At 43.2% G+C, this 27,257-nt stretch overlaps 3 protein-coding genes across 4 annotated transcripts in view; all 3 read left to right on the forward strand.

Moving 5' to 3' along the window:
• The first annotated feature begins 576 nt into the window (after window positions 1-576).
• phospho1 (phosphoethanolamine/phosphocholine phosphatase 1) lies at window positions 577-3,414 on the forward strand. 2 transcript variants are annotated; one of them, XM_035179929.1, is made up of 3 exons: window positions 577-827; window positions 1,262-1,341; window positions 1,709-3,414. In XM_035179929.1, exon 3 carries the CDS (start codon window positions 1,802-1,804, stop codon window positions 2,654-2,656), a length of 855 nt encoding a protein of 284 aa, XP_035035820.1. In that variant the 5' UTR covers window positions 577-827; window positions 1,262-1,341; window positions 1,709-1,801; the 3' UTR covers window positions 2,657-3,414. The 2 variants fall into 2 exon arrangements, with proteins under 2 accessions (XP_035035820.1, XP_035035821.1); XM_035179930.1 differs by having other exon boundaries at window positions 1,851-3,414.
• A 1,182-nt stretch (window positions 3,415-4,596) lies between these two features.
• eftud2 (elongation factor Tu GTP binding domain containing 2) lies at window positions 4,597-18,837 on the forward strand. The gene is made up of 28 exons (XM_035179904.2): window positions 4,597-4,749; window positions 5,308-5,423; window positions 5,526-5,688; window positions 5,822-5,900; window positions 6,088-6,163; window positions 6,346-6,411; window positions 6,513-6,548; window positions 6,803-6,893; window positions 7,007-7,089; window positions 7,203-7,369; window positions 8,304-8,428; window positions 8,532-8,595; window positions 8,707-8,797; window positions 8,904-9,039; window positions 9,725-9,852; window positions 10,155-10,348; window positions 10,431-10,542; window positions 10,633-10,773; window positions 10,999-11,100; window positions 11,751-11,833; window positions 12,122-12,208; window positions 13,305-13,431; window positions 14,171-14,258; window positions 14,389-14,507; window positions 14,815-14,909; window positions 15,331-15,484; window positions 18,147-18,254; window positions 18,348-18,837. Exons 2-28 carry the CDS (start codon window positions 5,319-5,321, stop codon window positions 18,441-18,443), a joined length of 2,916 nt encoding a protein of 971 aa, XP_035035795.1. The 5' UTR covers window positions 4,597-4,749; window positions 5,308-5,318; the 3' UTR covers window positions 18,444-18,837.
• A 6,134-nt stretch (window positions 18,838-24,971) lies between these two features.
• The window catches only part of gjc1 (gap junction protein gamma 1), a 47,486-nt gene continuing 45,200 nt past the window's right edge, over window positions 24,972-27,257 (forward strand). Inside the window, exon 1 of the mRNA XM_035179921.2 lies at window positions 24,972-25,706. The gene's annotated coding sequence lies outside the window, so the exon portion shown is untranslated. The remainder of the gene's footprint in view (window positions 25,707-27,257) is intronic.

Raw genomic sequence — 27,257 nt, forward strand, 5'->3', positions numbered from 1 at the left:
GTGCTAAAAAGGTCAGTGTGACTATTTGAAAAGTGGAAAAACGATGATTCTGCAGCTCAAACGTCAATACAGCTTTATCCTACTTCCTTGAGCTCCCATACAGCAGAGGTCAGAGGTCACAGCTTCAGAGCGGATTTGGGATTTTTCCACTTTTTTTTTGTCCCATTGACCCTTTTTAGTCGTTTAGCTTATAGGACAATAATACACTTAAAAAGTCTTGTAACTCAGTTGTATGTTACCGGTTGGTCAAATATTGAACTGTCGGCTTGTATCTGCTGAGTTTCCCGGACACAAGGCTCCAAACTGCCTTTTTGCGGATTCCAGATTTTTGCGGATTTGACCTTGGTCTTTTTCTTGGAGCTGTGACCGCCAGAAATATTTATTATCTCCTATGAGCAAATGGTCCACATAAGGAAAGTGCGTGAGCGGCCTAAACGACGAACAGATACCTCTCTGTGTCAGTAATTTGACAAACATGTACACATCTCTGGAAACAGAAGGTAACAAGATGTACTCTGTTTAGATTTTTTTGTTCCTTCCACAAAGCTCGTGAACGCGCGCGGCAGGCTGCTATTAAATGGGCGGGCTCGTGGGCGCGGTCACGCTCAGCGCCTTCGGGTGGTGCGCGCTGTCACAATAAAAGTGCGCGTCCCTTCTGCCGAGCGGCGGGACTCTGTCTGGACTCTGAGGGACCGGATCGGACCAGACCGACACCGGAGACCGGATCCAGCACCGGGGATGCACATTCAGCTTGTTTTTAAAAAAGCCCGAAGCTGCAGAGCTCCGCTTGTATCTGTCCACCAGGCGCTGATGTTGTGAGGAAGCAGGTTCGTTTTGCAGTAAATAGATAATAGAAAACAAAACAGTGACTCCAGAGCAGAGTCTGCGTTTATCTAGGAATGTTAGATCGAGTGAACTGTGTTTGAAAGCCTAGTATTCCATTTATTATAGATATAATGTAGGTTACAGTAAGTGTAGCCTATTTTATATTTGTTTAATTTAAAGTGTGTGTGTGACACGCTGGTATTCCATTTATAATGGTATAAGCTAAGATACAGTAGCCTATTTTTAGGGGATAAAATGGATTGTTCGTCTTGTGTGTATTCAGTAATCTGTTCATACATATTGCAGGATGAATGTATTTATTCTAAATGAACGCAAAGCTACTATGTGTTCTGCAGGTGTGGTTCTTTTTACGGCTTGATGCTTTGCCATGCAACTCATTGTGTGCGGGCGTGCGCGTGTGTGTTTTCTCATACAGGGAAATACAGACACCAGCAACGGCTTGATTGGATCATAACTACACGTGAGGTCAGCTGACATCAACCAGGTCCCAGACAGGTACAGCACCACAGGCAGATACGATATTTTTGTATATTTATTTGTATATTTATATATTTGTATAGTTTGCTTGCGGGAGCATGAACACGCCCATTCTGCCAATTCAGTCTGGTCTGGGCGTAATTATATTTAATTCGTAGCTTCTCTCCTGCTAGAGCAGCTTCCTCCTCCTCCTCACCTTTTACCTTCATAGACACATTGCCTCAGAGATCCATGAGTTGGAGGACGCTGCCTCCTCTGGGCTGACAGGCTGCTGGTTGGCTGCATTGCTCCCTTTTTATAAGACTTGTATCACATTTGTTCTTTTATGTATATTCCTATCAATTAAATCTGCTGTTGGTTCTGTTGACTCCATCCTCCACCTTAGCCTCCACCCTACCGTGGGCCTGCCCGGCGTGGGATGCAGGAGAGTGGGATTTGATGCCACTTGGCAACTGTAAGAGGTGTGGCATAGTCAATCATGAGGGATTCAGTCTTCAACTGCTGTTATGTCCCACCCCATCCTCCAGGAGAGGAGGAAGCCCGCAGGTCCAGACGCACGGAGACCATGGCCTCATCCTCGGGGCACTTCCCCAACGACAAGCGCTTCCTCATCTTCTTTGACTTTGACGAGACCATCGTGGATGAGACCAGCGACGACATGGTGGTGCAGGCCGCCCCGGGTCAGCACCTCCCGGGCTGGCTGAAGGACACCTACCAGCCCGGCCGCTACAACGAGTACATGCAGCGCGTCCTGGCCTACCTGGCGGAGCAAGGCGTCACCGAGAGCGACATACGCAGCATCATGGAGAAGATCCCGTCCACCCCGGGCATGACCACCCTCTTCCAGTTCCTGCGCGCCCGGCCCCCGCAGGACTTCGAGGTGGTGCTGTTGTCCGACGCCAACAGCTTCTTCATCGAGTCCTGGCTGCGGCGCACCGGGGCGCGACAGCTCTTCCATCGCATCTTCACCAACCCGGCCACCTTCAACAAGGACGGCCGGCTGGTGATGAGACCGTTCCACTCCCACGACTGCCTGCGGTGTCCCGACAACATGTGCAAGCAGGTGGTGGTCAGGGAGTATGTGGCCCGCAGGACGCAGGAGCGGGGCCGCCCCTACCAGAGGGTTTTCTACGTGGGGGACGGAGCCAACGACTTCTGCCCGGCGCTCGCCCTCGGGCCCCGGGACGTGGTCTTCCCGCGCCGGGACTTCCCCATGCACCGGCTGATCACGGAGACCCACGAGTCCATGCCCGGGGAGTTCAAGGCGGTCACGGTGCCGTGGGCGAGCGGGGAGGACGTGGTGCAGCGGCTGAGGAAACTGGTGGCAGAGTAGAGTGGCTCACAGAGACACAGGAGCAGGAGCAGATCTAGGGCCAGTTTAGACTTTTAGTCATTTTCTCAGGTAAAAACAGTGACAGGAACCAACGTGTACAAGGCAATATAAACATGCGAGGATGTGTGAAAATAAACTGTATATCTGGAGTCCAGCCTGCACAGGACTCAGTCTAGCCTCTCACGTTGTGGTCCAGAGGTCCCTCAGTTTACCATCAGCTGGTTAATGATTCTAAAAGCCTGCCACTGTAAATCAATAACAAACCCAATGCTTTGTGCTTTAAACACTATTTAGAGCTATATAGCTTTAACGTATATGGGTGCATGTGCATAATAAATATCATGCAATGGGTATTCTTTACAGGTTTAAGGGTTAAAGTTATCACCTTAATAACAATATATAAAATGTCATCATTGGCCTACGTCAACCAGGTGACTGGTCGCCTTTGAAATGCTATTATAAGTGTGTTTTCATACAAACTGCACTTTTTTAAAGATGAAATATTAAATTATAGTGTCAATAAGTGAAATAACAGTAACATTGTTTTATGGGCATTACAATAGCTCTCCAAGGTGACTAAGCAAGAAGTTTTGTATCTACATGTTTTTCATGAAATATACTGTACGTCTTATTTTACAAATGTATGTCTGTCGGTTTTGTTATCTTGTTTATCAGTCTGTTGTGTCTTTGTTGTGTATAGGCCCGGCCTATACTGGAAAATATGTTAACACCAGCAGGAATAAAGCCATCAACTGAAACCCTGCCTTTGTCTGGTCTTATCATCCAACCTCACAACAATGAACTCATTCATAACCATTACACTAATAGCACCCCTGCCATAGAGAGGCCCCATGATTAATATTTGAGCATTAGACTCCACAGTTAGAATGAATATCACAACTATTAAGGACTGTCCACTCTGCATAGACCATCAGTTGTTTAAAGTCCCAAAACAGACAGTGATTAAATAAGATTTTGAAATAAAATGCTGCATTAAAGGTTTTAAAGAAGTGTACTATCTCAATTGATTGTCTAATTATTAAATTTTGTATTTTATAATATTACATTGATTTATATAACTCCATAATTGTCATAGCTTTTATTTCCCTGAGGGTTACAATACACACACATTGTCATTTTCAGTGTTTACATTTATTTCTGAAGCGTAGAGTTCATTCAGGTGAACAATCTTAAAATTCTGATTACAGCATTTATAAACCTGTCAAAAAGGACTATACAAGCCTAATCTGCAAACACACACAAGCACATGCATGTCTCTCTGTAGTCGTGAGGACAGTCATTGACATGCAGTCCCTAGCCCCTTACACTAACCCTAACCCTAACCCTCAAACCAAGTCTTAACCCTCAAAAGGCCAATTTGATTGGTGAGCACCAGCCAAAATATCCTTATAAAAGGTGATATTGAACCAAAATTGGCCCTCATAACTATATAAAGACACACACACACACACACACACACACACACACACACGCACACACACACACACTCTGAACTAGTGTCCATGAGTGTTTAGTGTCACCTGGTGGTCATAGTACGTAACTGAACCTCTGTCCATTTTCATAGGTCTACTGTAATAGTATCAGAAAAACTGAAAATAAACAAACAATATTTGAGGTTTGTAGATGTTTGGTTTTTCTCTATTTACAATGATTATTGTAAGATCTCATTAGAAGGCCAAGAGGAAATTGCACTTAGTGCCCAACCGTTTGTACACACTACAATTACTGTTTGTTATTATTTATTTATTCTTATTTTTATTTAGATCAAATGTGACCGAGCGTTGTGATTTGAAGAAAATCTCGTGAATTATGTGCCATGTTCTTCTAAAATCAACCAAACAGGCTTTTCTGCCCACGGATTAGATGTGACGTCTCTGTCAGCCAGTAGGGATGCTATTGAGTTTTAACGTTTGAATGGTCCATGCCATATCGGCTCAGTAGAAGAAGAAAGCCGGAAGTAGTTTACCCATACGCATGGCGGTATTTGGGAAATTATTTATTTTCTGAAAACGTCTCCAGCTTTTATCTTGCTTTAGAATAATATTTACCGACTCCGTTCTAAGAGAATCCAGGTGAGTGCATTTTAAAGGATTCAAGTCATAGCTCAGTGTCGCAATTTAGCTTAACATCAACGTAACTGAAACGTCGTCCACGGGTCATTCATTTCTTTGCTTGTTAGCGGGTTAGCATGCTAGCTTTAGGCTAACAAATGACATGGTTCAAAACAAAGTACAAGAGCAGTTTATGGTCATTTAAAAAGTTCAAAGTTAAGTTTAACTTTTCTGGCGGCGGGAAGCTCGTTTTAAAGTAAATAGCCAACGGTGCGTATTTTGTCAAAGAAGTTAGCGTTAGCTTAGGTGGTAATGTAGCTTTACTTTACGTGGCAAATTTAAATTGTGAAACCACACAAATATGCCAGAAGTTGTTTCTGAAAATGGACTCGCTCAGCAACTCGTCACATCTTTGGTTAGTTACACAATCGACACGTTTGGTGTTAAATTATAATATAACAACAGCAAATATGCTAACGGTTAAAAAGACGGATGTAATCTGTTCCTTCGGCACAGAAAATAAATGAGCTGCATAAACCAGATTTGTTTAAAGTCATTAACGCTGAATGTCTCTCTCAGGTCTCTGCAAGATGGAGGCAGATCTGTATGATGAGTTTGGAAACTACATCGGTCCAGAGCTGGACTCTGATGATGATGAAGACGATCTGGATGCAGAGGACAGAGATGTTGATGAGGTACTCTTCTTAAATCCAGTGTTGATGGTTATTGCAACATGATGCCTAAAGTTAGTTTACGCAGTGTGTGTGCATAATGGTAATAACACTTTCCTTGTGCAGGGCGATGAGGATGATGACGACGAACCCGCTGATGCTGACGACGAAGTCCCGGGCATGGAGGTGGTTCTGCATGAGGACAAGAAGTACTATCCTACAGCGGAGGAGGTTTATGGGCCCGAAGTGGAAACTATCGTCCAGGAGGAAGATACACAACCTCTTACAGGTTAGAATCAAACAAAAGTATAACCTGTATTTGCTGAATTGTATTGGAAACGATTGGCGTTTAAAGTAAAGTTGAAGCTAAAATATTCTAATTCCGCACACTGATATTAGAGCTTTCTCTCTACTCTTTCCAGAGCCCATCATCAAGCCTGTGAGGAACAGGCAGTTCACCCTGATGGAGCAAGAGTTGCCTGCCACGGTTTATGATATGGAGTGAGTTGATTTTAAGTGGTTCCCTGCTCATAAGGAAATGTGTCCAAATTTGAAAATGCGAATGTTGATCCAGAATGTAACCGACTGAACAGAAGTGTCTGTGCATAATTATGTATTTTTTGGTGCACGTTGTTTAAATGTTCGCTGTGTCGTTTAAAACGTTTATATCCTTTGTCTCTTTTGACAGATTCCTCGCAGATCTGATGGATGGTCCTGAGCTAATCCGTAATGTCACCCTTTGTGGTCACCTGCATCATGGCAAGGTAAGAGCCTGTCTCACGGCCCAGAGTCTCTTTTATCTGGAAATCTGCAGCAGTTTGCGAAAGAGGACATGTGTTCCCAAAATGCCAAATTTAGGAGCACAGGAATTTTTGGGAGCATTTGCTGATAACTGCACTTCATCTGTGACTCATAGAGATCTAACGGATTTGTTTATTCCCTCCAGACGTGTTTTGTCGACTGCCTAATTGAACAGACACATCCAGAAATCAGGAAGAGATATGACATGGATGTGAGTGTTATTTACACATGTTTGATAATAGTATTTCCTTTTATAACATATTCATTCTGTATATGACAGAAGGATCTAACCTGTTTCCTTAACATTTCCAGCTCCGCTACACTGACATCCTCTTTACAGAACAGGAGGTAAGAGATTGGTTTGAACTGTGATGTAATGTAATAGAGCATCCTCAAAAACACTAGGCTACAACATCTTAGAATGGCTAAGGATCGTAAATATGATTCTGGACAGAGTGATGTTTTAAATTGACAACATGACTTAGTCTTTTAAAGATTGCAGGATTATGTCATGAGAAATGATTATTTTAAGAAACTTAAAAATAATAGATTTATCTTTCATTTCCTGCAAAGCTGATTTGTGTCTGGCAATTTTTCAATAGAGAGGAGTTGGTATCAAGAGTACCCCCGTCACAATGGTCCTGCCAGACTCCAGAGGCAAATCTTACCTCTTTAACATCATGGATACACCAGGTATTATACTGTTATTAATGCTTTGCTTGTTGAAATATTGTTTGGAGGGTTTGGTCAAAAGAATAACGTAAAACTGTAAATTGAAAATTATGTAAAATGTGTTCTTCTCAAAGGCCACGTGAACTTCTCTGACGAGGTCACATCGAGCATCCGGCTCTCTGACGGCGTGGTCCTCTTCATAGATGCAGCAGAAGGAGTGAGTGACTTTTTTTTCCTCCTTTTGATTCTCCCATTCCTGCGCTTTCTCTTGACACAAGTAGATTTTCTCCGCCCTCCATATAACCTCAACCTCTGTGTATCTCTGCTCAGGTGATGCTGAACACAGAGCGACTAATCAAACATGCGGTTCAGGAGCGCATGGCCATCACCATCTGCATCAACAAGGTGGACCGGCTCATTGGGGAGCTCAAACTGCCGCCCACAGATGCTTATTATAAACTGCGCCACATTGTCGATGAAGTCAATGGTTTGCTCAGGTAATACTGGAAACCTGTCACACCCACATTGTGCTTTAATGTCAGCAGAAGTAATGAGCATAGAGGAGAGTGCAACTTATTTTATAGAACAGATCTTTTTTGTGTGCAGCATAGGGAATTAAGTTTTTTTTTTACTTTCACTAATTTCTAAAGCTGCATTAGAAGTGGGAAATCTGATACTGAATTTTGTTGATTCATAAAAACAGGAATAACAAGATTTCTTCTAAATGGGAATAAGATTAACCATTAAATCCCCAACACACTGATTTTTGGGCCCTGTTCAAACCTGGTATTAACATCCACCCTGAGATATCTGATCACAGGTGGACAGCTCTACATTACATTATTATTAAAATGTGATGTGAACACTTGTGATCATATCTTTCTTCCCCACTCTTCCAGGAAGACCAAATCATGTTGTTTTTAGCCAGATGTGTCGTAAGTCTGCTGGCATGAGTGTGGAAGAGAGAGGAGTCAGAAGGGGTTGAATGAATCTCTTGCAGCTTTGCGCTAAAACATTTTTTAGGAGAGAATCAATCATTATGTGGTGATCAGTGTTGATATTGTGGCCACAAACAGAGCAACGTATGGGCACAGAGAAGAGTCAAAATATGTTCGGTTCAATGTGGAACTGTAGTCAGTTAGGGGATATCCGCTGAGTAGGCAGTCCTTCATACGTGGCCGAGGACACATTTGTGTTTACGCAGCAAAAAGAATGTGGCCACATGCTCAGACAGCCTCTTAATGTGATTTTTGTGATCTCAGTTCGCACTTTGGTATGTTAACATCTGAACTTATCGCTGACCACCTGTGATCCAATCAATCAGAATGGATGTTATGCCCAGATCTAAACAAGTTATTATTGTCTATTCTGTCAAAATCAGAAAGACCTAACACTTGGTGTCTGTGTTGGGTCATGTTTCTTGCCTTTTAGCACGTACTCCACCGACGAGAACCTGGTGGTGTCGCCTCTCCTTGGAAATGTTTGCTTCGCCAGCTCTCAGTACAGCGTCTGCTTCACCCTGGGCTCCTTTGCAAAGATCTACTCAGACACCTACGGTGAGCAGACTCCTCGGCACATAAGCACGAACAAAGACCTTTCAAATCCTCCTTATCTCAAATGTAATTAATGTGTTATTCATTTGCTTTATTTGTATTAAAGGTGACATCAACTATAATGAGTTTGCCAAGAGGCTCTGGGGCGACATTTACTTCAATCCCAAAACGTAAGTAACTTATTTTTATTAGAATGCAGCAGAGGCTGAGACAGTGTCTTTATCCTCCTCATCCAACACACCTTTCCCTGCAGTCATTTTTGTTTTTGTCTCTCTTTTCAGTCGCAAATTCACAAAGAAGGCTCCCAGCAGTAACGCCCAGCGCAGCTTTGTGGAATTCGTGCTGGAGCCCCTCTACAAGATTCTTTCACAGGTTAGACAATTTTCAAACTCGCAGCAACAGCTACCTCACCACCTTTGGGCCCCATCAGGTTCAGACTAACTTGTCTTATCCTCACCTGAATCCTCTTTGTGTTCAGGTGGTTGGGGATGTAGACACTTCTCTCCCTCGAGTTCTGGATGAGCTGGGGATCCACCTGACTAAAGAGGAACTGAAGCTGAACATCAAACCCCTGCTGAGGCTCGTCTGCAACCGCTTCTTTGGGGAATTCACTGGTATTGTCTTATGTGTTTGTTACTATCTTAGTATTTGAATCATTTTATATTTGTATTCAGAGCTCTGCATTACTTTGTTTTGATGTGTAGAGTAGCCTGTTCTTTTACACCTATTTTAAATATGGCCAATATTAAGGGCTCTGCTTCTTGACTCGTGACATTTGAAACATTCAAATCACAACCCCATAGTTTTAGAAACGGTTTCCTTTATTTCAGCTGATTTATCACCTATCAAATAAGAAAAACATGGCATCGTTGATTCGTTGCTGAGGCTAACATGAGCTCAAAGACTGTACTGATTCCCAATTTGACACATTTGATTATCTTTCTTGCTTTGTGCTCATTCCTTTTAATAGTTTATGAAATTGGGACAAATGGCCCTAAAGCTCCAGCTCTAATTACATATTATATCACAACTATAACAACTTATCAATGGAGAACAAGCTTTTTTAAAATTACAATCACACTCTTTTAATAGCATTAACACTTAAGAGTGCGGTGACAGAGTTAATCTTTTTTTCTATATAAATGAAGTAACCATGATAGTAGTGCATGCACTGACAGAAGATCTGAATCTGTCTCACTTTTCTGCTCATAATTGTTATTTTAATCTGGAGATAAATGGTCATGCTTCAGTAAACATGATAAATCAATTTCAAATTGACCATGAACGTCCTCCCTCCAGGCTTTGTGGACATGTGTGTGCATCACATCCCCTCGCCACAAGAGGGCGCCCGGAACAAGATAGAGCACACCTACGCAGGAGGTCTGGACTCAGACCTGGGGGAGTCGATGGCGGAGTGTGACCCTGAAGTGAGTATAACAACGAAGGCAGACTCTCCTGTTTACCTTGGTTACCTGCTAATACCTGCAGTCTGTTTCCAGTGGAAGTCAATAGTGTCTTGAGGTGGTTGTGAAGGCAACAGGATGTTTGAATCTGCTTGAAATAATCCAAGTTAAGACCAAGCAGGACATTGATCACAGTTTTCCAAGTTCCTTTTCAAAGACTTACTTCCTTTTGCCGGAGCCATCTTATGTTTAAGGTAGAAATGTTAGATTCTAGCGTCCTAATTTCCTATTTTCTCTCTCTTTCTGTGATCGTCTCTCGGCCTCAGGGTCCTCTGATGTGCCACACCACTAAGATGTACAGCACCGAGGACGGGGTCCAGTTTCATGCGTTTGGCAGGGTGCTGAGCGGGACCATTCATGCAGGACAGCCCCTCAAGGTTTTAGGAGAGAACTACACCCTTGAGGACGAGGAGGACTCCCAGATCTGCACCGTGGGCCGTCTGTGGATCTCTGTTGCTAGGTACCATCCAGCATTTTGGTTTATTAAGTTTGTAGAGATAGGAATCAACAATTTTTTGTAAATTTGGCTTCTTCAATTTTAGATACCAGATTGAAGTGAATCGAGTACCTGCTGGCAACTGGGTCCTCATCGAAGGTTGTGATCAGCCAATTGTCAAAACCGCCACAATCACAGAGCCCAGAGGCAACGAAGACGTGAGACATAAAAGAGAAAAACCTATGAGACGTTAAGAAATAGCATACGAGCAGCAGCTTAGTATCGGTTTTTTTTGCTTTCTCTTCCAGGCTCAGATTTTCAGACCGTTGAAGTTTAACACAGCGTCAGTTATCAAGATTGCGGTGGAGCCCGTCAACCCATCAGAGCTTCCGAAAATGTTGGACGGACTGAGGAAGGTCAACAAGAGCTATCCATCTCTCACCACGAAGGTACGTCAGTCATCCCTCTGATGCAGAACTGGCCCAGAAGTTCATGTAGTTCATTGCAGTGACATTTGAAAAGGTTGCAGTAAAAAGATTTCAATCTCCATCAGGTGAAAAGGAAATATTATGCAAACCATCACTACAACACACAGACTGATTTAAGTCATACTTAGAATTATCATAGCAGAGATTGTTATTAACCATACCTGTGTATATTTGTGGTTGTTTCAGGTGGAGGAGTCTGGAGAACATGTTATCTTAGGCACAGGAGAACTCTACCTGGATTGTGTCATGCATGACCTGCGCAAGATGTACTCTGAGATTGACATTAAGGTAATATTTCTTTATTATGGTCACATTATATTACAAAACAGTGTTTATTTTAGTACCATGTGGTTAACATAAGAATATATCACAGCAGTTCCACAGAAAGACAATAAAATATGATGTGTGTGTGTGTGTGTGTTAGAGATGTTTCGACACCAGCATTAGAAAAAGCCTCTTAACTTAGGCGAGTACATAAATCTATGCAAGGATCCGATACCACGTCTTCAAGGCATATTAGTTTCATTTCCGTACCGAACCAAAACAGCAGCTGTGCTTGTTTTTCGAGCTGAAAAGAAGAAGCCACAGTTGGCAGCATTTTGACTATATTTCACGCTGCAAAGTCCCACAAGTAAAATGGCAACATGTACCATTTGCAAGACTTCAGTTTTGTGTGGTGGCCCAAGTGTTTCCAGTTACAACGATAGAAATCATCTCTTCCATACAGGGTTAGTAGCGTACAGCTTTAAGCTGCTGTATTTAAGTTTTTTTTTTTTTTTAAATGCACTGGTATCTGATCGTACTTGTTATCGGCTGAAAGGCAAAGTCAGGGTGTCGAGGTGGGAAAATGATATTGGAACATCTCAAATATGAATGTATTAATAAAGAATATTTACCTTAGATTGTTTTGAGCATCTTTTCCTCATCTCTAACCACAGGTTGCTGACCCAGTGGTGACCTTCTGTGAAACAGTTGTGGAGACATCATCTCTCAAGTGCTTTGCTGAAACGCCAAATAAAAAGTGAGTATTAAACAAGATATTTTTAAATATCTTATTCGCTCACTTAACGACGTGAGTGCAATTTGGAGAAATCTTACTTAGCTCGATTATTAATGTCACTCAAAAGTCACAGCTTTGTTTCTAATTTCTGACACGCTGTTGTTCGGACGGCTGCTTTGGATGATGTGTTTCGTGTTGTGGTTAACTTTGGGCACTTGGTGACTCTGCATCAGAGTCCGTCCTTCCCACTGGCCGAGTGTCTCCCCAACCCAGAGTATTTGATTGACAGCTGTGTGATGTGATTGACAGGAATAAGATCACCATGATTGCTGAGCCCTTGGAGAAAGGGCTGGCCGAGGACATAGAGAACGAAGTGGTGCAGATCACGTGGAACAGGTATGATATAGAAGATATTACCACACTCACTCATATAGAAGTTTAAATGACGTCTTAATTAATTGAGATGATGTAATGTCAGATGTGCCTATAGATATTCTCCACTTCAGTGATATTGAATCGAATTAATTTCTTCATATTTTAGAGATGATCATTTATAATCATTTATTCTTCAGTTAGCTGCGACAAATGAGCAGACATGCAAGACTGATGATTGGTACATTAATTAAATGTTGTCATTAAAGAAAGTAGAGGAATATAGAAATGCCCACGGCTCAAAGAGTAATTTAAAAAGTGCAGTTATTGGAATGGAAGGTAATAAACCTATTTAAATCAATACGTGATTTTACTACTTTACTACTTTTTAAAGTAGTGACGACAATGTGCTGCACTTTGATATCGCTGTCGTCACTCAGTCTGGACTTTTTTTTATTAAAATACAATTTTGTTTCATTTGCTTGACAAGTAGAGTTTTGAAAATTGTCACGACTGTAGAGCAAAGTGCCAATAAACTGCAAACCCACTCAGACTGAATATGAATTCCTGCTTCACGTTGTCTGTTTGAACTCAGTTTTAGAAACCAATCCTGATAAATGTAAAAGCCATATTCATTACTGATACATATCTTATGTTAAATACATGCAGAGCTTCTGTTTAATTTGTATATTGAAGCAAAGTAAAGCTCCATCTGTACATTTCGACATGTGCTTATAAAAAACCATCTTAGGACTATTGATTAGTTCTCTCAGTAATTGAATCATGCACTGAAAGCATGCATGAATTTTTCTTGTCCCCGTGACTTGACAAGCAGGCATGAGTGTGTGTGTGTGTGTGTGTGCGCGTGTTCTGCTCGGGAGCAGCTTCCTGTCAGTATGCAGCTCGTCTTTGAGGCCATCTGGACCCAGCAGTGCCAGCATGGAGTAGCAATGCCAAAGGAGTGACATACTTCACACGCTATTAAACTAAACCTTCGCTCCACTCCTCCCATTCCATTAACCCCTGTGACCCCCGATCAACCAATCTCCTTAATGTTCCGGCCTGACACAATGAGCAAAACCTCAGTTTAAACCACGGCCGCTCTGTTTCCTCACGGCAGGAAGAAGCTGGGAGAGTTTTTCCAGACAAAGTACGACTGGGATCTGCTGGCTGCCAGGTCTATCTGGGCCTTTGGACCGGACACGACGGGGCCAAACATTCTTGTAGACGACACGCTGCCTTCTGAGGTGAGTTATGTGTTGAGGAGGCAGGTGAATCACTGCTAAACAGGGCTGCTTAAGTTGTCTGTTTTGGTCTGGTTTATATTTATTTAGGGGAAAAAATATAGATTAACAGCTGTAGTTTGCACACTCTAAATGCAGGGCTCCATGCTGACTCCTTTCCCAAAGAGCACATGTTCTCCTAAATGAAAGCACAGTGAAAAAGAAAGGAGGGATAGGAATAGTTGTTAAGAAAGGAGGGAAATAGAATTTTACTTTTCGACCCCAGCCTCTGTTGTTGCCTGACTGAGTCATGAGTATCAGCCGAGTGTCCCCACTTCCTGTATGTATTGTTTAAAATGAGCGTTTCTTATAGTCTTATGGTTTTAATCTTAACTTGCACACTGTCCTAAATAATATTTCCTGTTTGCAAATTTAGCACATTGTATTTTCAGTGTAAATGTGAGTATGGTACTTGTCCTCCAGAACCCTGAAATGTCACATTAAGCTGCAACAGTTGCATTTTATATCATGTTTTTAACTCTGTAATAATTTTCTATATTATACAACACTAGTAAATGGTGAAAAATGTCCATAATGGTAGCAAAGATTCCAAAGTTGGCATCTTTAAATAGACCAACTGTTCAAACCCACAAAATATCAGTTCACAGATGGAAAAGAAGCAGAAAATCCCCACACATCTGAAGCGGGATCCAGTAACAACTGGCCATTTCACTCAATAAACATGTTTGCGTTTCCTCTGTAGGTGGACAAGGCGCTGCTGGGCTCGGTCAAAGACAGCATCGTCCAGGGTTTCCAGTGGGGCACCAGGGAGGGACCTCTGTGTGATGAGCGTAAGTCCTGGAATTCCCTCTTCGCCAGAACATCTGGCATCACACACATGCACCGTGCTATAGGGAAAATGTATTTTTTTTCTCATCAGTATTGTGTCGCCATAACTCTGTTTCTTTCCACCGCCCTCAGCCATCAGGAACGTCAAGTTCAAGATCCTGGATGCAGTCATCGCTCAGGAGCCTCTCCACAGAGGAGGAGGCCAGGTCATCCCAACAGCCAGGAGAGTGGTGTACTCTGCTTTCCTCATGGTGAGCTCATTCCCTCCAAACCGTTCATTCTTCCTCTCATCTACCATCAGCCCCCCCCTCCTCCTCCTTCATATTCCATTACCTTGATTACAGCTCAGGATTTTGCTGACGTGCGTTCTTCTTAATTGTAGTCCAGTAACATTGTTTTTTTTTTTTTTAACGATCTTTGGCTTTGTCCCTTGACTCATTCTGCTCTTTGACGTCTCTTATCATAAATCCATGGTTTAGCCATACAGTACATTGGAAACCCACATTGTTTCTCCAGGCTCCTGCCGTCCCTTAATGCACAGTCTCCCTTGTGTTGCAGGCCACACCGAGGTTGATGGAGCCCTATTACTTTGTGGAGGTTCAGGCTCCGGCTGATTGTGTCTCTGCTGTCTACACAGTGCTCGCGAGAAGAAGGTTGGTATGAGCCCAGGCTGAAATCTTCATTCTAGAACCCGACAAGCACCTATTTAATTGATTATTTATGTGAATTCATTAAGAAAAATGACTTGAGGCTTTTAACTGTAAATATTTCCTGTTTCCGAGTCTCTTGAGATCATAAACTGAAGATGTTAAGATTTTGGATGCCCGATGGAATAAATGAGGCAATTTTCAAAGTCAACATGAATTTTGGGAAAACAGTTTTTTTTCTGATTCCTTGCATGATTCATTGAAAGCAATGAATCAAGAAAAAATTATCAGATTAACATATAATGAAAAGAAACATTTCTTGCAGCCCTGCTCAATGCACATGCCATTTAACTTTCATCTGCAGTAATTTGATTGTTGATTTAAATTGATTAGTTTTTTATTCTGTCCTGTGTTTATCCTCTATCAGGGGTCACGTCACTCAGGACGCACCTATTCCAGGGTCTCCTCTCTACACCATCAAAGCTTTCATCCCGGCCATCGACTCCTTTGGCTTTGAGACAGACCTTCGCACACACACACAGGGACAGGCCTTCGCTCTCTCCGTTTTCCACCACTGGCAGGTATGATTTACACAGACCTGCTGAAATCGGAAATTAGATGGGTCTAAACAGGAAAAATAATTTAGGAGACATGGGTAGGGAGTAAAGATTGCCACCATAAAACTATATCACCCCTTTTCCACTGGTCTATAAACCCACTAACACCCTTTAACATCTGGCTGTTGTCTGCAATGGGAATGGATACAGTCGGCATTCACTCCTGGGGCACATGACTTTTTAGTGATGGAAATGTGACGTCCGGTTGAACATGCTCATTTGGCAAGACAGCGAGATGAGAGAGCACCTCAGTTGTTTGTGTGCATTTACCCGCATTTAAAAAACAGTGTATACCAGCTACTTTTGGTGTGAAAGGGGAATTTTTGTCCGTTACAGTTCAACCTTGTTGTCTGGCAAAGAAAAGAAGCCTATGATCTCGCTTTTCACCATATTTGTTTCTTTTTTTCGTTCTTAGTATTTTCTGTAACTAAGCAGCCAACTGCAGAGTAGACAATCTGCTTCCTGTTTGCACCAGCACGCACAAGCCCAGTGTGAGTGAATGGTCATGTTTTCGGAGCAAAAACGCTTGTGTGGACAGAGATTGTTGATGCTCACCTGCATGCATCCTTACTGTGACAAGCAGCGCCACAGGAACTTGTCATAGTTCTCCAACAAACAAATCCAATTTAGTCTTTTATGAATTGCAATGTTGCATATTTGTTTATTTAGAAAAACTCCTCTGCTCAGGTGGGAAATTGGATTTCTTTGTGTCTTGTCTGGTCTGTCACTCTCGCATGAAACTGTGCAACTTGTGCAGCAGAGTGAACAACCTTTGTGCACATGTCTGACATTCTGACTAAACTGCTTTTGATGTGGAGTAGAGCAGAGTGTTGAGTCATTAAGTTTCTAACGTGGCTGTCGTGCCTGACATGTGTTGGTGTCTGCACTCTGCAGAACTGTGTCAGTAAAAGTTAACTTCACTCAGTGCAGATTAATACCTCCCCCCCCCCAAAGTCTATTCGCCTGGAAGGAAAATGAGGATTTTATAGTTACAAACGTGAATGTTTTATCCTCCTATCTTTTTGTTTTATCCCCTTGAGGTGAAAATGCACGTGTTCGACAAGAAGCCAGACATTTAATCAAAGAGCGGATACAGAATGAATAAAAAGCATTGACATATTTTTGATTCAGCAGAACCACAGAATGTATTTGTAGTAATATCGTCGGGGGCCAAATAAATTTAAGTTATTTCATGAGGTAGCATTATTTTACACATCTGTTTCTCGGATTTCCTCTGGGACAAATGTTTTTGTGGTTAAAATCAGCTGAATCGGGCCATTTAATTTTCGATCCCATTCAGTGATTTATTTCCATTTGGCCCAACAGTCGGTCCAGCACCAATCACCTTCTCCATCTCGTCCCAAATTACTTTCTAAAGGGCAGCTTCAGTCAGTCCCAGCTTCAATCACCACTCTGAGTCTTCTTCTCCGGTCTGGACGTTGACAAAAATGACTCCTGCTATTACATATCAACTCAAGTGCCTCAGAAAATAAGCCCCTGACATACGAGTCCCTGAACTGTGGTGTTTGCCCCGTTAAACTATTAAAGAGGCTGTATTCTTTCCCTCATAAGTTTGATTATGTTCTGCTAGTGCTGGCATGCAAACAGGAGAGAGTTGCATTACTGTTGTAAGCAGCCCTCTTCCATCTGTTGATTGGGCCTCAGCCTCTCCATTGACCATTTTCCCTTGTCCTCCTGTTTGTATTCTTCCCTGAGGCTGGGAATGTCTTCAACACAGCAGAGGCCTGTTTATCAGGGTTACTTCAGGTTTAGTTCTGGGTTTCTGGTCCTACGAAGCTCGTTCACGTCGTATCGGGGTAAATCACCATGGCATCTTATGCTGAACGGCTAACCTGCTCTGGACCAATCACAGCTCTTGCAGTCTGCGTCGCATCAAGAGCTGTGATTGGTCCGACAGACTCGCCACCATTTTTGAGTTGAGTTGAAGGAACGAACGCTGGCGACGTCTTTCTTTTCTTCGTTGCTGTTCTTTAAGAAAAAGGAATTGCTCTTCAACATCTATCAGCTAAATTCACCCCGATATCGGAAGGATAGCCTGGTTATGTTGAACTTGCTTCGTAGTACAGGTTTCATCCAGAGATTTTTTTAAAACGTTCTTGTCTGTTCATTAGAAAATTGCCCGCTTGCTCACAGGGAGTTCTGTTGAAATCTCCAGCTGTATTTTGACACAGGCTCCCTCGGAGAAGTGCCGGAACCTTTTGCTTGCACACTTGCGTTCTCGCACACAGCCCCTCGGGAGAATATCTGGAGTTCAGTGCCTGTCTGAAAGCAGCATTAGATATTGGATTTACTGAGTCATTTTAAAAGTCTGTAAACTTCTTCCTACTCAACCTGCTAACGTTGCATTGATGCTGTCTTGGTCGCAAACCAAAAGCGTGACAGCACTCACACATTGCTTTCTCCATCATGTTGATGGACGCAGTCCTGACTCAGTAATTACAGAAGAGACTGGCAGCATAATCAGATATTTAGCGAAGGGTCAGAGTCAAAACTAGAAGTGTCCCATCAGCTTATTCAAGCTGAAAGTGTTATGTGTGCATGGAGAGATTTGAATGGGAAGATTTACAAAGATTTTTCTCTGCTTAACTCCTGTATTTCTTTTCAGATCGTGCCTGGTGACCCCTTAGACAAGGGTATTGTGATCAGGCCTCTTGAGCCGCAGCCTGCCCCCCACCTGGCCAGAGAGTTCATGATCAAGACCCGAAGGCGCAAGGTGAGCTTTGTGTCCGCTTGTTGATCATTGTTTATTCTATTGTGCATGTAAATGAGCCTTTTTGCGTCACTAATGTATTTTGTGGTCCTGCAGGGTCTGAGCGAAGATGTGAGTATCAGCAAGTTCTTTGACGATCCTATGTTGTTGGAGCTGGCCAAACAGGACGTGGTGCTGAACTACCCCATGTGAGACTGCAAACCTGGCAGACAATAGTAAATCCTGCCTTTACACTGTAATCCAGAGCCAAGGAGTTTTCATAGATTCGGGAAACTCGCACAACAGAACATTTTAAAAGGTCCATAACAATGTAAGATCCCTGGGATCTGTTGTTAGATTGATGAAAACCACAGAAGTACACAGGGCTTTGGGAAGTGTTTGCTCTTTTCTTTGGAGAGCAGATGTCATTTGTCAAGTTTGCAAAAGTTTGTTTCAACTCCTCTTTGTCTTTGTATTTTTATTTTTTACATGTATAAATGATTGTTTTTGTAGAATAAGATATGTCGGAAGCTTTTTTTTAAAAAAAGGTAAAGAAATTGGCTGTCAATGATCTATGTCTGAATAAAATGTGTAACTCAAAGACACATTCAGGTGTACTTTTGTTTTGTTTTTTGCCCTTGTTAATGTTTAAAGCTGGTGTGGTTGAGGTGTGGATGTAATCAGGGTGTAGCTGGAGAGTAGTGGAGTCAACTCCGTGTGTGTGTTAGTTGGAGGTTTGCTGTTGGTCTGAGTGATCAGTGTCTGTTCGGGATGCTGTGTGGGCGGTGACTGATGGACAGGCGGCGGGATGGGTGGAGGCAGCAGGAGAGGTTGAGGCCACGCGGCTGACTAAAGGAAAAAGAAGGAACGATGGCACATATCAAACGAGACAGATGTTAATAACCTAGAAAGACTTGGTTTTGACGTCTGAGGTAGATGGACATGAAATGTTTGCTTTCTTTATCTTTTGAGTCAGTCAGGGACATTTTGGGCATAATAACAAAGACCTGTGTTCAACACTAGGGGAACGCGGAGGGGACGTGGGGGGAAAGTGTTGAGTTATCTTTGCCAATATTAGGATTCAAATAAAAATAAACTTTATTCTTCACACTTTTTATAGCATAAACTAAACTTGAATTGCCCTCACTAGAGCACATATCACCGCCAAGGCCCAAGAGTCCCATTAAATTCAATCAAGCTGCACCAAATTACAAACGCGCATAGATATCGGTACCTAAATATTAATTTCTTTCCATCAAGGTCTATGAATTATTGATTAAGTGGGAAATAATTCCTGGATCTACATCAAAATGTAATGGTTCTTCCCGGACACACACCGCGTCCTTCCACAAAGTGTCATGTAAATCACTTAAGTTGTTTTTGTTAAATCTCTCTTACAAAAATACTCAACCAGCAACAGAAAAAATTGGTGAATCACTCAAAAACAAGATCATAAAAATAAGTTTTGAGCAGTTTTTAAACTTGTCAACAAAGGAGGCCCTTCTAATATGTAGTGGGAGTTTGAGAAAAACAGAATTGGAACATAATGTCTGTCAGATACCGAGGACATTTAATTACTCACTAATTAATTACCAGAGATAATCCATTAGGATTTTTCTAAGTTAGTGAGCAAGCAAATAGAAAAGTGAGAGCACAAAGTAAGATACCAGATAAAGGGTTCAAATGTTAATGTCTCCAAATAAAAGCCGTGCAAATGTGAGCAAATCTGCTGAAACTAGAGTCAAAACATAATTTCAGGATCTTAAAGAGAACAAAACTGACAATATCAACATTCATGTGATACTGTTCAACCACATCCAGTGTATTATCAACCTACATTAATATAACTGGAGCACGTTGGGTGGTGTTGATGACGAGTTTCTTTAAACTCATCTGATGGGGCTGTGGGGGGGTGTCAGACGAGGTTAGGAAGAACTGTATTATACTGTATTTAATGCAATGATGCACCCTCATCTGAAACCACTTGAATCTCAAACTGAGGCTGCAATGGAAACAACATTCCTATTTACCCCGGTTGTGACACACTTGGTTCCTTCTGTATGAATAAGTGGCTCTAATTGGGTCAATACCCCTCGTAGATGTCACCTGCAGGATATTAGATCTTTCTCCTCTGGTGCTAATCTCACAAAGTGTGGAAGGATTTGTACAGTTCAAGTTCAAGTGTCAGGGTTGTAGGTGAATAGTTTTCATTTGCAGCTGCGAAATGTACCAGTGCCCATTTATTATATAACATTTTTCAAAGTGATTCTGTTGAATAAACATGCGAGAATCCCATTAAAACGTGTTTGTGTTGCTGAGCTGGTAGCTCACCATTTATTTCCATGTATTTGAGCTGTCCTAAAACTCTTTCATTAGAAGTCAACTTTTGGGGGGAAGAGAAATGTATTTTGGGTAGTTTGCTAGTTTCTACAGATCGTTAACTCTGCCCAGGAGTTTTAACACCTATCCTACTTGTTTGTTCGTTGGTTTGTTTGTCAGCAGGATAATGCAACAACTACAGATTTCAATGGAACTTTATCTCAAAGTTTCTCTGCACAAATCTCTATCAACAGTTATATGAATGCAGATAAATTAAAAATGCTGATGTATTTCTGTCACCGTCTATTCCTCTGGCCCCAACATCTTGTCCCCCGTCTACAGATTCTACATATTCACATGCAAGAATCTGTTTCTAGGGATTAGGATTCTACCAATTCAATTTTGGTGTGACTCCGCGTCAGGGGGAGGATCTGGGAATTTATTTACCATCGTGAAATAGAACGCTTTCTGACATTGTCACCAATTTTATCAGGAAATGACTCATCGATTTGAAAATAACAAAATCTGGCATATTTAGGGGAACTGATATCTATCAGTGGTTGCAGCTTGATTCGATTTGTTTGGCCTTGACAGAGCTATGGGCTCTACTGAGTACCATTCTAGTTTGGCCATGTCCTAAAGCTCTTGAAGTGATCTTTGATTTGAAGTCTCCTGCTTGTAGGGCAGCTGAATATCCTGTGGGCAGTTTGAAAAGTTTCCACAGATGAGGGATCCACCATAACTGACAGTAAATTGAACCGCCAGCAGCCACTGTCCTCTGTGAAAGGTGAAAGCCACAGCGGTCACCTTTCAAACCCCAAGTACTTGATCTTTAAAACCAAGATATTGAGTGGAGCAGCGGTTAACTACACTTCAAGATGAGTGAATGTTGTGTGGGTCTCGTCACCCCCTCGGACGACTGCTGTGTCCGACCGGCTCAGTCCCTCATCACTCAACTGCAGCCCCAACAGTCCTGGAGGTGGTGCAGATCGGGAAGGTAAGAGGGGCGCTGGCATGAAGTTTAAAAAAATAGCTTGTGCTGCTTTGACATTTGGACTGAATGTCAATCCTGTCCAACGAGACGAGGGATTTTTTTATTTCAGCCGACGTGTGTAGACGGCGATGGGGGGATGCCGTGCCCTTTTCAAATGCATGGAGGAGGAAGAAGAAATGAAGGGATTGAGGGGATTCCTGTAAACAAGGAATGCGCCGTTTGGAAAGAGCTACTGTAAGTACAGTGATGGTATCGACGCACAGATGCTTTCAGGATTTCTATCCTCTCTCTTTGCTTTGAAGGCGTCTAGTAAACGTGCACTCAGACGACACGGTCCCATGGCTCTTCTCTTCTGCTGGCGTGAGCCGGGATCGTGCCTGGCCCCCGGGCGCTGAGACGGATGGCAGCAGCTCTTGCCGGTCTGAACGCAGCCCCGGCCCTGGAGCACTCGCTACAATCTGTGGTCCTTGTGCTAAATATAGACGGGAGCGAGACTCTGTCCTGGTGCAAGGCTGATTAGGGGCAACCCCCTCCCCCCTCTCCAAGTCAGGCCTTCACCTTTTTTTTTCTTTTTCCAGCTCCATCTGCTCTCAACACACCTCATCAGTCACCTTTTCCTGCAGTGAATCTGTCTTCTGCTCTTACCGCTCCTTCATCTTGTCCAGTCTCTCTACGCACACCTCTTCTGCTCTGTCCTGTGTCCGACTGAATCACACTTGTCTCTTCCTGCTAACGTTAGGGGACAGACCTCTGTCCCCCAGAACATCCAGCCCAAAGTGGGAGGCGACGGTCACAGGAAGTCATTAAAGATCTGTGGGCACAACGGAGATGATTAAGATTGAGTCCGTCTCCAAGAAAGGGGAAGTGACCACGAAGCCACAAAACGATCAAAACGAGATGCACATAACCACAAAGACTCAGATGATAATTTTGTGTCTTGACCCTTTCTATGAGGGGGGGCTTCTACAGTACATGTATGTGTAGGCTGTTCATTGCTATAGGTTACTACTCTGGGTAAAAAAAAAACAGTAAACATAAACAGTTGTTTATTTGGCATTCACATATTTCATTGAATAACCTTCTATTAATAATTTACAGTTCAATATCACCTTTAAATGTGAGTCCTAGCATGTTTGCTATTATTTCCCAAACGAAGTCCTATTTCCGACATCTTCTACTTGAACGTCCTGTCCTACAGAAACACAGGGGGGCGCCATCACTGTCCAGCAAGGTCAAAACTGAGAACACACACACACACACACACACACACACACACACACAAAACACATAAAACGCAGAACCACATGACTGTGTGACTCCTGCACCCTAGGGCACCTGAAGGACCCACAATACTGAGTCACACTCTGCTGACTGAGGATCCAGAGGTGAATCCATCCCAGACTGACTGAGGCTGTGCATGCCCGGGCAGCAGGATTAGAGGAGGGGTATTGGGGGGGTGGAGGAATTTGTGAGCAATCTCCGTTTGGAACAATCAAGCTACAAACTCAAAGCAACTCGCTGTTTTGTTTGGACGAATGAGCCCCGTTCTCCCGTGCTCGAGGCCTTTCCACATATTGAGAGCAGACGTGCGGCCTCACACAGTGAGCTGCTGTAACATTTAAAAAAAAAAAAACACCTTGGGATAATTCTGATCACTTCCACTGATTTCTGGGTGGAAGGAGGCTCGTCTGGATGTATGGGATCACAGACATCATCCGCCGAAGGATCCGTGTGCTGCAGTCGTTTCCTTCGGAACATGGTTTGAAGCCTCGTGGTGAAATCGGTCATTTTTGCCATATGTCTCGTAATAGGTGCACTGGGCTCTGCAACCTAATAACTGAACAACTGAGGGCCTAATGATGCAGGGGCCAACACACACACACACACACACACACACACACACACACACACACACACACACACACACACACACACACACACACACACACACACACACACACACACACACACACACACACACACACACACACACACACACACACACACACACACACACACACACACACACACACACACACACACACACACACACACACACACACACACACACACACACACACTAGACCGGAACAAACCAGACCAAAGCTGATCTGCTCTGTTCTAACTCTACATTGTCTTTTCTGTCAGTGTTTTTACCTCCGGCACGGAGGGTATATTTTAGTCTGTGACTCAAACGATTTCCATGAAATTTTAGAGAGCGCTGGAGCATGACCAAAGGAATAACCCTTAAAATGTTGGTGTTGATCCAGATCAAAGGGCGGATCCAGGATTCTTTCCCCCTCTTTCTTTAACATTGTGAGAGTGGGTTTTCCACATTTTTGTTTATTTCTCAGGGTTAGGGATCTTGATGAAAAAGAAATCCTTGGCCGAGGTAGGCCCTCTACTGAATGACATTTTAGGTTCTATTTTATTTCATTTTAATTCTTTCACAATGTGTTTTCCGTCCCACATCACAGCATGCGTTGCAGAAAGCCCTTGAAATTGCTTCTGTGTTAAAAAGCTGCAATAAAAAACAAAGTAAAAAAACCTTGACTGTCGCAAGGTTTTATTTTGTGAGGCAGCCCAACATTTTTGAATATAGAGAATAAAACGTGGTGCATTGAATTCAACGAATATCAAACACACAAAATAATAGTTGTTCTACATTTTTAGGTAATTCTATACAAATCTGTAAAAACATGATAATGAAATGACATCTCAGCAGTCAATCCCGTGGATTGTGGTGGCAGCTGATTATGCCGACTCACATACCACCATCATAACAAGTGTCATTGCTGCTCCCTTCATCTCTGTACTACTTTAAACATTGATCTTAGACACGGTCTTTTCTCATGAATGTTGTAAATATTGTTATTTTGTTGCTGTGACTCTGAGGTTTCCACATTTTTTCTCTGTTGAAAGGTTTTTTATAGTTTTTCCTCACTGTTGTCAAGGGTTAAGAACAGAGGATGTAACCCCGTGTGGCAAAATGTGATTTATGAATATGAGCTGTACATATAAAATGTAATTGATTGATAGATAATCCCATGATTATTTCATTCATATCAATATAAAATCATTATGTGAATCCACTGGGTAATTTATTTAAGGCTCCGCAATAGATGCTGCGAACCCAAAGTGAAGCTTTTGTGTAAATGTGGCTCCACTGCCCTTTTCTTTTAGGGCAGATGTTTATGTACCCGAGGTGTGTGTGTGTGTGTGTGTGTGTGTGTGTGTGTGTGTGTGTGTGTGTGTGTGTGTGTGTGTGTGTGTGTGTGTGTGTGTGTGTGTGTGTGTGTGTGTGTGTGTGTGTGTGTGTGTGTGTGTGTGTGTGTGAGTGTGTGTGTGTGTGTGAGACAAGTCGGCTGCGCGCACTGTCAAAGACGAGTACGCGCAGCATCCTGCTCTCCTGCTCCTCCTGCGAAGGAGGGTCGCCACAGCTTCAGTCAGAGGATCCAGCTGTCACTCAGCAGAGACCCCCGCTCAGCCGGTGTCAGGTTGTGTGTGTCTGTGTGTGTTTGTGGCACATCGCGGAATCCCCGCTCCCGATAAATACGAGACTAAAGACCCCGCTGGATGCATGTGGACCTCCGGTGATCAACAGATCTGCAACTCCGCCGTCCGCTCCCCCTGCGAGCAAGACCGAGATGCGGGACCCGACGGACGAAACCGGAGCGAACTGGCACGTGTGACACATTCCTACCAGATTCTCAGGCCCGTCTCACGAGACATGGACCCACCAGCTCTTTGGTTCTAATCCTCAAACTGTTCCTGGCAGCGGAGCAGCCTCAGCTTGTGCCAAAATGACCAGACCTTTGTCTCGCGTCGCTGTAACGGAACGGGCCCGCAGGAATTTTGGCACGGGTTTTACGCAGCAGACCACATAGTGGAATCGAGGCTCCTCCACCGAAGACAGACTCGTGCGGCTGACATGGACAAAGAGAGCTCACGCGTCTCGTAGTGATGCTTTGAGATACGAACAACGCAACAACAAAAAAAACGCATCAGTGAAACACGCCGCTGGTTCCTCCCAAACAAGTGGCGCCGATCGTCAACGGCGGGATTCAAGTTTGGACCCCACCAAGTCCACAGCGACCCTTCCCTCCCAAAAACACCAGGATCTTCTTACATCTTAAAGCATCTTCACAGACTCGCACAGAGCGGTAAGGATCCACCTATTGATAACCGGTAATGTGATGTGCTTTTCGTACAATGTGGCTGATCTCCCACCTAATGGGAGCCCTGCTGAGAGGGGGTGTCGGGGGGTCACGGACGCACGGGTTGGCACCCTAACGCGCAGGCGACGGTTCGCGTCTCCGCGTTTCATTTTTCTGCTTTAATTTCGCAGCAGATTTTCGCCCATTTGTCCCCGTGTGGCACTTCGCACGAGGTCAAGCTGTGCGCGGCCACAGATGAACTTCTCTAACACAAACGTGCTTTTTCTGGAAACAGCGCGTTTAATTGGCATAAGCTGCTAATTGGGATTCCGCGTGCAAACCCACCAGCTTCAATTCAAATCCAATTTCAGCCTGGAAAAAAAAAAAAAATCTGGTTCGATATCTAACCACAGTGATTCCACAGCCTTTTGTTCTCAGACCCAGGAACATGGTGTGGATGGGCGGTGCACGGATTCTCCTCTTGGGTTTAGGTGAAATCCTGCAGGAGATGTTAAAATCACACGCACACTTTGTAATGACTTTATTGGTTGACTCATGAGAGTAATTAAAAATGAATATATTTCACAAGTGTCTGCGCAGCTTTGCCTGTTTGTGCTGTAATGATGTCAGGCTCATATATAAATCTATTGAGCTGAATTATTTCAATTGGGAGGAGAAACGTGGAAATTGCATTATTTAGAATATACAGCAATTCTGTAATTCAGATTATTACAATTCCAGGCATACACTATTACCCAAACAATCTGAAATAATTATTGATATGTGCTTTATCTATGATATATGATATAGTTGTTATATGTGCGGATATAATATATGCACATCTAAACCCGTTGGATTGAATTTGCACCACCATGATGGTGCTGGTGTTTTTACCCATGATGCTCCGGCTCTAAAAGCCTTTTACCTCTCTTACACCAGAATGTGCCAATTACTGTATTGCTCTGACAGCTCCCACACCTACACACACACACACACACACACACACCTACACACACTCACACCCACACACCCACACACTGATCCAGTGATTATCTCATCATTTCTGAAGTCAATATATCAAAAAGAAACACACCCACCACTCAGAGCAGTTAACCCGGGAGCAGCCGGCACCCGGCATCGTTCACCATGATGAGAAACCGTTTCATTGTGCCCGGACGCCTTTGAAATGTGCCACGTTGCCTTTCTGTGTGGAGCATTTGTCAAAGCCACACCGGCAGCTTCTCAAATATGAGCCACCGTAATGAGTTTCTCCCCCGTGTGCCTCGGAAAAATCCTCGATACACGTAGAGTCGTTGTGATGGATTTGGGTTGAAAGACGTTGTGATGCCAGTGAGTGATGCTTGTTTTCCATCGTAGCATATAGGTGGTACGTATGTATTCGGAATGCATTCGTTTAAGCTGCCAGTTGAAGCACATCTACTTCCATCTGCCCTTCGTTCCCTCTTCGTTTCCACCCAGCGAGTGTGATTTGGGCATTTCACAGCCTTGCGTTAGCTGTAGATTTACTGAACATTTTTTTTGGTGAAACTGTTTCTG

Source organism: Hippoglossus stenolepis, chromosome 16, assembly GCF_022539355.2.
Source record: "Hippoglossus stenolepis isolate QCI-W04-F060 chromosome 16, HSTE1.2, whole genome shotgun sequence".
NCBI classification, from domain to species: domain Eukaryota; kingdom Metazoa; phylum Chordata; class Actinopteri; order Pleuronectiformes; family Pleuronectidae; genus Hippoglossus; species Hippoglossus stenolepis.